The sequence below is a fragment of the Camelus dromedarius genome, chromosome 11, assembly GCF_036321535.1.
Source record: "Camelus dromedarius isolate mCamDro1 chromosome 11, mCamDro1.pat, whole genome shotgun sequence".
In the NCBI taxonomy this organism is placed as follows: domain Eukaryota; kingdom Metazoa; phylum Chordata; class Mammalia; order Artiodactyla; family Camelidae; genus Camelus; species Camelus dromedarius.
Genome location: NC_087446.1, coordinates 3,268,827 through 3,281,122, shown reverse-complemented (window position 1 = coordinate 3,281,122; position 12,296 = coordinate 3,268,827). Strand labels below are relative to the sequence as shown.

General features: G+C 57.5%; 1 protein-coding gene across 2 annotated transcripts in view; it reads right to left on the bottom strand.

The window, feature by feature from the left end:
* WNT7B (Wnt family member 7B) overlaps positions 1 to 3,028 on the bottom strand; it is a 52,468-nt gene extending 49,440 nt beyond the window's left edge. The window contains exon 1 of one of the 2 annotated variants that reach the window (XM_031463435.2): positions 2,779 to 3,028. In XM_031463435.2, coding sequence (XP_031319295.1) covers positions 2,779 to 2,874 — 96 coding nt within the window. In that variant the 5' untranslated portion in view covers positions 2,875 to 3,028. The remainder of the gene's footprint in view (positions 1 to 2,778) is intronic. The other variant, XM_031463437.2, reaches the window with a different exon arrangement.
* Between the last annotated feature and the right edge of the window lie 9,268 nt (positions 3,029 to 12,296).

Here is a 12,296-nt window from a genome sequence, read left to right as displayed (position 1 = left end):
GGATTTCAAGGGCTGAGTTCTCCGTTCCTGCCCACCCAGGAGCTCACCCCTGGGCTGCACATCTGCACTGGCGCCCGGGCTGAGGGGCACGTGCATGTGTGGTGGCTGCATGTGCAGAGGTGAGGAGGGGGGAGCACCTCCCTATGTTCATAAACAGAGGGGTGTGGGTGTGGACTGGGGGGGGAGGGCTGTGATCACAGAATATTCCCCCAACACATATATCTCAGATATTTGCTTTGAACTTTTATGTCCCCCAAATCCCAGCTCCTGGGGTTCGTAGTACACTGTCTGGAGGAGTCCCCAGGTGCCTGCAGTCGCTGTGATATCATTAACAACAGAGAGATTTAACTTTACTGGGACAGCCTCCACCCCCAGAGCAAAGGCCCCGAACTAACAACCTGCCCAGTACCCAGTGAAGGAAGTGTAATTACCCCATTTTCCAGATGAGGGAAGGTGGGCTGGGAGGTTATAGAGCTCCCCCAAGGCCACCCAGTGAGGAGCCAGGGGAGGCTGGACCCCCCAAAACTTGTCCTTGATGCACTGGGCTTCTAGGTCACTTAACCTCTTGAGTCACGTTTGGGCTCCTCTGCCCCTCCTCCCTACCTTGTGCAGCCAAGATGACTTGCAAAGAAAGCAGGCCCCTTCACTGCCATACGGGAACCAGCAATGTGGTCCTGGCAGGGGCTGAGCCCCTCCCTCCTCTCCCCTCCTCTTAGCAGATCAGAACGGCTCTCTGGCTTTCCGGGATGTGGTTCCACAGGGGGGTTTGGAGATCACGTCTTCTCTCCTCCTAGGCATGGGAGAGTATGTGTTTTAGGAGGCAGGCCAGGGAGAGGAGTCCCCCTTCAGGGCTCCTTGGTGGGGACAGAGATAGAGCCAGGGCCACTGTCAGGCTGTCTCACACACTCCCAGAGAGGCTGGCACAGGTGCCCAGGTGCACAGGCTGAGTCGCACCCACTGGGCTCCTCTCTACTCAGACACTGGCCACCCTCCTGTTTAGGGTGGCCAGAGCTGCGGTCACATTTGCAGAGGAGAATGGGAGGCTCAGGAAGGGGCGGAGAGGGGGAACCTGCCTGTGGTCACCTGGACCTCGAGCCCTGGTCCCAGCCTTTGGAGTCCGGGCTGGGCCCCAGCCTTCAGCTCCTTCTGCTACTTGGGGCTGGGGAGGCAGGAGCTGATTCATAGAGCACTTCCCACAGGAAGAGGGGTCCGTGGTGGAAGTCTCAGCTCTGCCACTTACTCTTGTGGACAACTGACTTGTCCACATCTTTGCTCCATCTTTCCTAATACTTAAAATGGAAAGAGTAAAAGCACTTACCTCCAGGGCTGCCGGAAGACAGCAAGGCCCAGTCAGCAGAGAGCAAACCTCATTAGGTGTTGCCTACTGCTTTAGGGAGCCCAGGCAGAGTACCCGCAGGGGCTACTGGAGAGTCTGGAAAACAGTGCCTCCTTCCCCAACCCCACCCCCGCCAGCCGACTCAACGCACTGCACCCTCACCTCCCATAAACAAACACCCAGGGACATAGCCTACACACAGACCCACAATAAACAGAGCCACCAGCAGCCACAGACACGCCCGCCCAGGCCTGCAGAGTTGAGGCTAGGACAGGGAGCTTCCAGCCCTGTCTCTGAGGCCACTGGCCTCAGTCCCTGACTGCCCTGGGCCTCAGTTTCTCCATCTGTAAAATGGCGGAGGAGGCGATGGGTGGAGTGGCGATGGATGAAATTATTCTCAGGTTGGCTTCTACCTCTCAGCCTGGGAGGCCCGTCTCCAGCGGCACTGGTGCGGCCAGCCCTCGGGGCTGTTCGCCGGCGTTGCTCCCAGGCCGGGACCCGCCTGCCTTCCCGCCGCTGGCAGTTCATAGCAGGCGCGCAGGGTGCATCGGAGCCCCAGAGCCGAGGGCGCCCCGGGCGGGGTGCACCAAACCCCCCCACGGTCACACTGCTCCCCCCCCCATCCCACTTCGAGCGAGGCCGAGACAGATTCCGTCTAAAGGAGATCGCAGCTCAACAGGTAAGGACTCGGCTGGGTTCAGGAATGTGGAAATACGACTCGGAGCAGCTACAGCAGCGAGCAGCGAGCGCGGCCCGCCGGGCGCCCGCCCGCCCGCCGGGCCGCGCAAAGGGGGAGCGCGGCGAGAGGGGGCCGGGCCGAGGGCCCCGGGCGGGCGGGGGCGCGGGGCCCGGACGGAGCCCGAAGCAGCCCGGCCGGCCGCGCGGCCCATCCCGAGCCAGCCGGACGAGTTGTCAAGATAATTTCAACACGTCCGGGTGATGGATAGAGACGAAGGGCCATGGCGAGTGCCCAGGCCTGCGCGTTCGCTGCCCGGGTGCGCGCCCCCCGCCCCCGCCCCAGGCCCTCGGCCGCCCCAAGCCCCCCGCCCCCCGCCCCGGCGCGCCCTCCAGGCGGCGAGCGCTCGGCCCGGGCTCAGCGCCCAGCGCAGCCCGGGGGAGGGAAGGCGCGTCCCACCCCCGGGGCCTGGAGCCCAAACAGGTGAAAGTACGCGCCGGGCACGCTCGCCGCTACCCGCGAGCCTGACCGCCCGCGCGTCCTGCTCTCCCTCCTCCAGCCGTGGGCCGCGTGCCCCTGCGTAGTACCCGCGGCTCAAAGAGCTCAGCCGCGTCTCTGCCGGACCGGGACGAGGGTCCAACACACAGGCCAGTCCCGGATCCCAGAGATCCACCTATGTCCCCCTCCCGTCCCCATGTCCCCTGGAGGCGACTCCTGCCGGCTGCTCTGATCCCGGGCAGCGGCCTCTGCCCACGAGGCTACTCACCCGAGCTTCACGTAAAGAACGCCAAAGCAGAGAAACACGTAGAAAATCCACTTGCGAAAGTTTCTGTGCATGATCCAGGGAGGGGGTCTGCGCCATAGACAGCAGCGGCCGGAAGGGACGCGTGGGCCTAGCGGGGAACGGGCAGGAGAGGGGGGCTTCCGTGGACAGCTCTCAGCCAGCGTTGCGGCTCCGGCGGCCGGCGACGCGCGGGCACTCGGCGCGCGCTGCCACCATGGTGAGCCCTGGCCGCCGCCGCCGCCGCCGCCGCGTGCGCCTGGGGGAGTGACCTGGGCCCGGGGCCGCAACCTCGGAGCCGGGCTGAGTAACCGCGGGGCCCCACCAGCGCTGGCGGGGGCCGAGGCGCGAGCGCGGCGGGCGCGCGGGCACTGCCTCCACTGGGCGCAGCCGCCTGGGGCCGTGCGCGCCTCGCCGAGCGCTGCAGCGGCCAATGTGTCCGCACTTGTCGGACTCCCCAGGTGACTCGCGGCCCCGGCAAGCGAGCTGCGAGCGAGCGAGCGCGCCCCAGGTAGGAGGATCCGCCTCCCGCCCGCCCTCCTCGCTCGCCGCACGCTCTCTCTCCCTCGCTCCCGGGCTCTCCCCTCCCTTTTCTCCTCCCTCCCCCGTGACACACAAACGCATCTATCCCCCGGGACCCCCCTCCCCAGGCCAACTCCCTTCCGTTCGCCTCCCTTGGACTGGGAGGAGGGAGGGAGTTGGGTTCTTGTGGGAGGGGGCGCCGGGGAGGGGGTGGCACGGAAGAGACACCTGCGGAGTGGTCGGCCGCTCCTCTGCGCCCTCGAGGGCGAGGGTGGGGAGACGGGGAATGGCCGATTCAGGCTGTGGTAGCCACTCGGCTTCCAGTTTCTAGTGAGGGAGTGAGAGACCACCCACCCCCATCGCTGTTCTGGGCATGCTTCCCCTCCTCACATGGGGTCCCCCAGGGCCACACTCTTAGCCCAGGCATCGCTGCCAACCCCACAGACCTCGATCGGAGCCCTCCTCCAGCTCCTACGGTCACTCCCACCTGTCAGTACCGCTGCGCTTACTCAGAGTAAGGACAGGGCAGGGACAGACAGACAGTCCTGGCCAGATGCAGGGGGATGGCTTGGATGACCTCCTACAGAAGCCATTTGGCTAAGCACCATGGTGGAGACAGATAGGAGGATGTTGAGGGAGATTCCTTGGCTCTGTGGAAGGCTTCCACCCCAGGGGTTCCCTGCCGACTCTCTCCCACCAACCCTGGTCCCCCTCAGTCTGCGCCCTCTCCTCCGCAGTACTCGGCTCAGTATTCATCTTGAGTGCCCAGAGCGCGAGGTCAGAACCACCGCAGTGCCTCACACACCGGAGTGGTCTGATTTAGCACCGTCCCAGGTGAGTGGGCCCCTGGGCCCGCAGACTGCTGTGCTGAAGCCCTGTCCTGAGAAGGCAGGACGGTGACCTTATGCCTAACCGCGGTCCTGGCCAGGCTCCTGTCCTGCTCCACGGTTTACAGTCCTGGACGCCTTCGAGGGTGCCACTTCTGGGCGAGCGGACAGAACTGTGAAGCGCTTAGTCCCCAGGACCCAAGACTTGCTGGGGTGGGATTATGAGTGATCGAGATGTGGGGAGGGGTGTTGCTTCCAGCTGCCCTTGGTCCCACCTAGCCAGCCTGGGCGGGACTTTAACTCAGAGCCCACATCCCCCTGCCCCCAACACCCCCCGAGTCCCTCTCGACCCTCTGCTCCTGATCCCCTCTTAATCCTTCCAAATCCCCTGAACCTTTGCCACGACCCCAGCGCGGGCCATTCCTCGGCCCCTTGATCAGAGGCGGGGCCGGTGCAGCTGTGCAGAGCAGGCGGCTCGAGTTCCCAGGTGAAAAGGACGTTAGAGATAATCACAGGCAGGGAAACTGAGGCATAGGAAGAAGTTAAATGACAAGAGCAGCCTCACCCCTGAGTGTCCCCTGCGTCCCAGTGCCCCAGATGTCACCCCATTTCAGCCAACGGGAAGCTGAGCCCTGGAAACCGCAGGGTCAGGCCAAGCCCTCGCAGCCGGTGGTTGGAGCGGGGCCGGCTGGAGGGGTGGGAACCGCTGGAGGAGCTGGGGCACGCGGGCCGATGCTGCCACCCGGCGGCGACACCGCGGACGCCAGGCTGCGAGCTTGCGGAGACCAGGGTAGGAGGGTGTCGAGGGCCTCTGGGCCACGCAGGGCCTGGGACTGCGAGGCGGACAGGTGCCCCACCCTGGCACAGATTCTGAGGGCCACCTCGCTCCCTCACCGCCACCAGCCTCAGTCTCCACCTCCGATAATGGGGCGAATCCTCGGGAGCTGTAGAGTGTGGCGGGACTCAATAATGATCCCAGATGTGGCTCTCTCCTCCCGGCACCAGGCCCTCGGCGACGGCCCCAGGCCTCCGATCTCGCAGACCCCGACCTCCCACCCCCCAATCCGCTCCGGGGCCCGAGGTTGGATTGGCTCCGGAACCAGACAGGCGAGGTGGGAGAGAGAGTGGAGAGGGTTATGACCAGCGGATGGGACTCCTAGGTTAGTTTACTCACTCAGGCTTCCCCTCTGTGCCTCAGTTTCCCCGGGAGAACGGGATATAGAGCCGCTCCTCTCCGGACACTGGGGGACAACGGCGCGGCGTCGTGCTGCCCCCTGCCGGCCGCGGGAGGGAGGTGGCGCCGGGGAGAAAGGTTGGCCAAGCAGGAGGAGATACTGCTGGGCCAGGTGTGAGCACCACCCGCGTGACATCCAGCGAGTCTCTCCCCGACGGGGTCCGGTTTTTTGTCGGCATCTCCAAGAGAGTCCCTGAATGGCTCCAAGCTGGGGGAAATCTGGGTGGGAAGAGCTCTATGAATCCCCTCCCCTGTGTGTGTGCACAGGCAGCTGCCTGGGGCAGCAGGCCTGAGGTTCCTACCCAGCCTGGGTTCCCAGGGATAATTCCAGGGCTCTGAGGTCTGCTGACAGCTACCCGCCCCCCTCATTAGGCCCCTCCTCCCAAATGGGATTGCAGCTCCAGTCATCCTGAGCAGGCTGGTGGCCGGTGTCTGGCTTCTAAGGCTCTTCTGTCTGTCTGGGGTGGGAGAACGACTGGGTAGGAGGAAGTCGAGGGGGTACTTTTGCTGGGAATGGGGTTCTGGTACTCAGTGAATATGGAGACTTGCCAATGCCCAGGGGCAGAAGTCTCCAGAGTCAGGGTGCCCTGGGGATGCCAGAGGGGTCTTCAGCTACCTTTGGGCTCAGTGGGGCCCAATGGCCTCCACCACTTCTTCCCTGTGTGACCTCAGACAAAGCTTTCAAGCTCTGCAGCCTGTGTTTCCTCATTACTACATGGGGACAACAGCACATACACTCCGTGGGGTTCTGACCCTTGAATGAGTTAATCCGTGTGAAGGTGCTTGCTTGGACAGTGTCTAGCACATGGAGGAGGGAGCACTCAGTCAGTGCAGGCTCAGCCTGGTATCTTCTGGCCCCTGCCTGCCCCTCAACCTCATCACTCACACAAGCACCTTTGTTCTCCTCTCTCTTGTCTTTCCTTCTGTTATTTGAACACAGCAAGTTAGTTCTGCCCCAGGGCCTTTGCACATACTGTCCCCTTCTGGCACAGTGTTCTTCCCCTGCTTCTATGTGGCTTCAGCATAAATGTCCCACATCAGAGGGGCCTTCACATTCCTCTCCCCAAACATACTCACTGGTATTCTCTGTCATAACACTGTTGCTCCTTTTGTGACACTAAGAACAATATGTCATTATTTTTTTCCTGGGTACTACCAGCCTATAAGCCCCATGGGGGCCATCTCCATATCTGTGTTTGTTTCTACTCTATCCCCAAGATTCAAGATAGAACCTGGCATATAGAAGGGGCCCAATAAGCAATTATGGAATGAATGACTTTCCAGGAGCCAGATACAGTGCTGCAGTGTCTGCAGTGTTGCAAGCCACGGAGGGCAGAGACCTGACATCAACTCCTTTGAACCCTGAGTTTGAGCTCAGCCACCATCCCCAGCATCGACCACAGCCCACTCCTGCTGCCTTTCTCCTGCCTCTTTCTTGCATCCTGTGACTGGCTTCACTAAGTGTTTCCTGAGCCCCAGCAACTCTTACTGAGGTTACACTGAAGGTGTCTTGCACCTTGTCTAGATAAGCAGCAAGTGCTCATCTATTGAACCTTGCACAGCCTTGTGAAATGATGCCACTAGACTCACAGCACAGATAAGGAAACTGAGGTACGGAAGGAAGTGCTTGACCAAAGTCACACGGTTGGTGGAGCTGGGATTCGAACTCAGGCCCATCAGGCCCAGAGCTCTACACATCTCAGCATCTCGGGAGGCAGGGCCTGTGGCTCATGGAGTGAAGGATACAGGGCTGGCCATCCATGACCAGCTGTGGGAGCTCCAGTTCAGCGGAGGGGAACGCTGAGTGTGGTGAGAGGCTGGAGGAAGGAGGCCATGAGGAAGGGGCTGGTGACACCGGGAAAATCCCAGGGAAAGTAAGATTCATGATGAGGGCCTGGAAAAGAAGGGATGCGTGGCAGGCAGAATCCCTGATGGCCCCTCGAGATGCCTGCTCTAATCCCAGAGACCATGAATAGGGTGAGATATGGTGCCCGTGATTACATGACATGGCAAAAGAAGTGATGAGTTTATTAACCTATTGACTTTGAGCTCAGCAAAAGAGGATTGTCCCAGGGGGTCTGTCCTAATCATACAAGCCCTTTAAAGGCAGAGAATTTTCTCCAGCTTTCGGCCAAAGGGGCAGACAGAGAGATTTGAAGCACAAGGAGAACTGGAGGCACCATTGCTGACTTTGAAGATGGAGGGAAACTCGTGGTGAGGAATTCACGTGGCCTCTAAGGGCTGAGAACTCCTAGAACTGGGGAAAGAATAGAGATGCCCTGCCCACTGGAGGAAGGCCCCTCGGGCTGAAGGAAGTGAAGAGGAAAGGGGGTGTGACCTTCAGGGTCGGGGCCAGGATGGAAGAGGGAGTGGGAAAGGGCGAGAGGTTGGCACTGGGAGGACCCTTGGGCCAGTCCTTGGAGAGTTACACAGACATGACCCATCACGTGGAAGTTCAGCTGGTGCCTGAGGATAACCACCATCCAGGAAGACGCCACACACTTGCCCAGGTGGATGGGGTCCCCAGCATGAGAGTACTTTCAGTTCTAAAACCAGAGAGTCCCTGGCAAACTGGGCCAGGTTGGTGGGCCTAGCTGTAGCAGCTCTTTTTTCTTGTTACTGTGGAGGAAGAACTTTCTATCAGCAGCTGCCAGGACATAAACCATGTATTTTCTAGTGAGAGGATGTCGGCCTGGACCCAGGACTTTTTACTTCCCATCCAAATTTCCCTGTGCAAACTTCTCCTCCCTCTTTTCAAAGACCCAGAACATTCAGAAGCCCCTCAGGACAGAGGGTGGAGCCAGTGATGGACAGTGAGTATGAAGAGGAAAGCCCTCATATCAGGGCTTGGGTGAGAGAAGACAGTGGGGAAAATAGCCTCCGTTGTATTTCATGCCACAACGTGCAGAAGGCAATCAAAGCTGTACTCAGAGGCAGATGCATTGCTTTCATCACTAAAAGAAAAGATGAAAATAAGTGAACCAAGTATTGAAATTAAGAATTTGTTTTGTTTTGGGGGTGGGTAATTAGGTTTATTTTTTTAATGGAGGTACTGGGGATTGAACCCAGAATTTTATGCATGCTAAGCATGCACTCTATCACTGAGCTATGCCCTCCTCCAAGGTTAAGAATTTTTATAAGTAATGTATTAGTCCAAGATTTGGCAAACTTTTCTGAAAAGGGTCAGATAGTAAATATTTTAGGCTTTGCTGGGCCACATGCAGTCTCAATCACAGTCATCTTTGCTGTATTAATTTTTTTTACAACTCTTTAAAAATATGAAATCCATTCTTAGCCTGGGAATTTGGCCCCTAGCCATAGTTTGCTGACCCCTGTATTAGTCAGGACTTTTTCTATTGCAAATGACAGAAGCCAAACTGTAAGCAATAAAAAAGTTAAATTACTGATTCACATAACTGAAGAGTCCATGGGCAGTATGGCTTCAGGTATAGCTGGATCCAGGACTCAGATAAAATTGCCAGTGATTTCTGTCTTTCCTTCTGTCAATTCTGCTTACCTGGAAGTTAGTCTCATTCCCAGGCAGACCCTCTGCATGCAGCGGCCCCTCACAGCGCCGGGCTTCTGCCTTGCCATTTGACAACCACAGAAGAAGAAAGCTTCTCTTTCCCAGGTTCCAACGAAGTTCCAAGATTGACGGTCATGGCCTTTGACTGGTCTGGCTTGGGCCGCATGCCTGTCCTTCAGCCAGTCACTGTGGCTGGGCGGGGAAGCACTGGCCTGGGTCACATGGGATTTTGGAGCTCAGCTTGGGGTCATTCCTATCCAGATTGCATAGACTGAGGACGGGCAGCAATGGGTCCATGAAAATGGAAGAGGGAGTGAATGCTGGGTGGGAAAACTAACCAGTGTCCATTGCACACTTGAAGTTCTGTGTTTAACAAACGCTTATACAGCACAGCCACTGTTCATTCATTCGTTTACTCCTCATTGCAGCCTGTGAAGGAGGTTTTGTTATCACCCCACGTACAGATGAGGAAACTGAAGCACAGAGAGGCTAAGGGCCCTGCTCAGGGACCTGAGGGTGATCCAACTGGAAACTTACTATAGTATGTTCCGTCGGTCAAAGAAGAAAGGCCATAGGCTCATCTCCAAGGATGCCAAAACGGCATTGAGAAAAACTGAAGACTCCTTCCTAATGTGAAAAAACAAACAAGCTCTTAGAAAACTTGGGGAAGGGACAGATTGGGAGTTTGAAATTTGTAGACACTGACAGGCATATGCAGAATAGATAAACAAGATTATACTGTACAGCACAGGGAAATATATACAAGATCTTGTGGTAGCTCACAGCGAAAAAGAATGTGACAATGAATATATGTATGTTCACGTATAACTGAAAAATTGTGCTCTACACTGGAAATTGACACAACATTGTAAACTGACTATAACTCAATAAAAAAATGTTTAAAAATTTTTTTTAAATAAAAATAAATTTAAAAAAATAGAAAACTCGGACTCTGTCTCCTGGCTCACTTTTCCGAGGCCAGCCTCTGCAGCCGTTCACTTTCTGGGCCCTTGACATGTGCCCCTAATGCCACTCAGCCCGGAGTCCAGGCAATTGTCTGTGGTCCACAATTTGGTCCTGTCTCTGTGCCTCTTCCATGCTGTTCAGTGCTGCTCTCCATCTGGAACTCCTTTCCATCTTCTTTCCACTACTATTTACAGCCCGGCTCCAAACTGACCTCCTGAGCTCTTAGGCTGGGTCAAGACTCAAAGGGCACTGAAAGCCGGACCAAGACCTTGGACCTTATCCTAGGCAAACACCAAACACTATGCGCTCCTGAGTAAGCCGGGACTTCTCAGTGGCAGCACCTTGGACATTTGGGGCTGGACCACTCCCTGGGCTGGGGGATGCTGCGCTGTGCACCATAGGATGCGCAACAGCATCCTTGGCCCCCACCCATTAGCAGCTTGTAGCTCTGCTCCCCCAAGCTGTGACAACCCAGTGTTTCCAGACTTTCTGATGAGCAGCAGGGGTCTAAGCTGTAAGGTGTGGGCTTTTGGGCATGGAGGATGCGGGTTCTGCCCACCCTACTGCTTGGACAAGCCCAGGATGTGGCCAAGTCAGCCTGGCTCAAGCTAGCTCACAGGCACATCTGACCTCCCTCTTGGCAGAAGCACAAAGTCCAAATAAGCAATGTCCTTTCAAGCCGGGGACGCAGCACCTGCACTCCCTCTGCCCACATCCCACTGACGCTGGCCGGTCTCCGGCCTCGCTCAGCTGCAAGGGGCTGGGGACCCTGGTTGTGGGCTGGGCTGCTGACTGCAACCAGCTTCCACTTTACAGAACAGGTGGGCACACAGACCCAGACGGGGGTGGTAGGGGGGAACGTGGATTCTGGAGGACAACTGGCAGCCCCTCACTTCCCTTTAGACTCTGGTCCCCACCCCGGTCCCCTCTGTACCCACTGCCTGACATCCTCCCACGCTGCTCATCACATTCCTACGGGCCTCTCTAGGCCTTTGATTTCACTGCTCCTGGTCTGAGGGTACAGCCCTCGCTCCTTAGTTTAGGACAGACCTTGTACCCAGAGTCAGATCGTGCACAGCCAGTCATCCGCTGGTGATGAACCACTGCATGAACCACTCAGATCACATGCAGCCCTTCAGGCGGATCACTCCTCTGGTCTTCATGCTGTTCCCTCTTCTTCAAAAGTTCCTCCCCGCTCCACCAGCTCTGATTTGCTCTGACTGCCTGTTATAGCAAAACTCAAAACCACAGTGCTTAAACAAGACAAACGTGCATTTGTTTTTCCCATAAAAGAAGTCTAGATGTAGGCAAACTCAGGCTGGTATAAAGGCCATGTGTGTCATCAGGGACTCAGGGTCCTGCCAGCTCACTGCTCTGCCTTCCTGAGCAAGTGTTCCTTCACCTCAGGCTCCCAGATGGCTGCTACAGGTCTGCCATCACATCTGCTTTCCAGGCCACTAGGTGGAAAAAGAGCCAAAGAAGGGCATGCCTCTCCCCACTCCTGGATACTCCCACTTATTGCTCCTTGGCCAGAACATGGTCACATGGTCATGCCTAGTTACAAGGGAGGCGGCAGATGTCATTTTTCAGCCGAGCAGCCCTAGGCCCAGGTAAAACTGGAGCCCTGTCACTGAGACAGACAGGGAGATGGATACTGGAGCACACCATCACTGACTTCCCTCCGCCCCCGCAATCTACTCCCATGTCCCCATCCTGGATCCACTCAGCCTTGTGGGCACCTGATTGTCCAGACCTCCTCCCTCAGGGCTCCACTGGGCCCCAGCCTGCAGCCTGGTCCAGACAGTCTGTGCTGGAGGAATAAAGGAGCAGGTGGACGCCCCCACCGCCCCAGCCCAGCCAGCCCTGCTCATGAGAAGAGTGTTGAGCCAGACCCACTCGGGGCTGATCTGGGCAAAGCCGCTGCCATGGGGCCGGGAGGCGAGGAGAGGCCTCATTGTCTCCTGCAAACGCTTCCATTTCTCCCCATCTCACTCTGCCCTGCGCTGAACGTCATGCATTTTTCATGCCCTTAAGCCAAGTGTATTCTTTAGAAAACAGGGCTGAGTCGCCGCTTTCCCAGCCTCTCAGGGAGTGACTGGCCAGTCATTTAGGGGAGGGGGAGGCTCATTTCTGAGCCAGGGACTCATCCTTAAGAAGCTGGATTAACTGTCCGAAACGTAATTGCATCTGTAGCCGTAATCCTATTTGCCAGGCTGATCTCCTAAAAGCCATGGGGTGTTTATTCTTCATCTCAGGCAACAGGGCCAATCACTGACCCACTGATGCCTGGGAACCTGCATCCTTACCCCCACACCCCATGTGACTGGCGAGCAACAAAGACTTTGACTCGTAATCAAAGTATTCAGTTGGAGCCCCTTACTTTAAAGGAGGGAAGACTGAGAGTCAGGGAGGGAAAGGACTGTTAGGG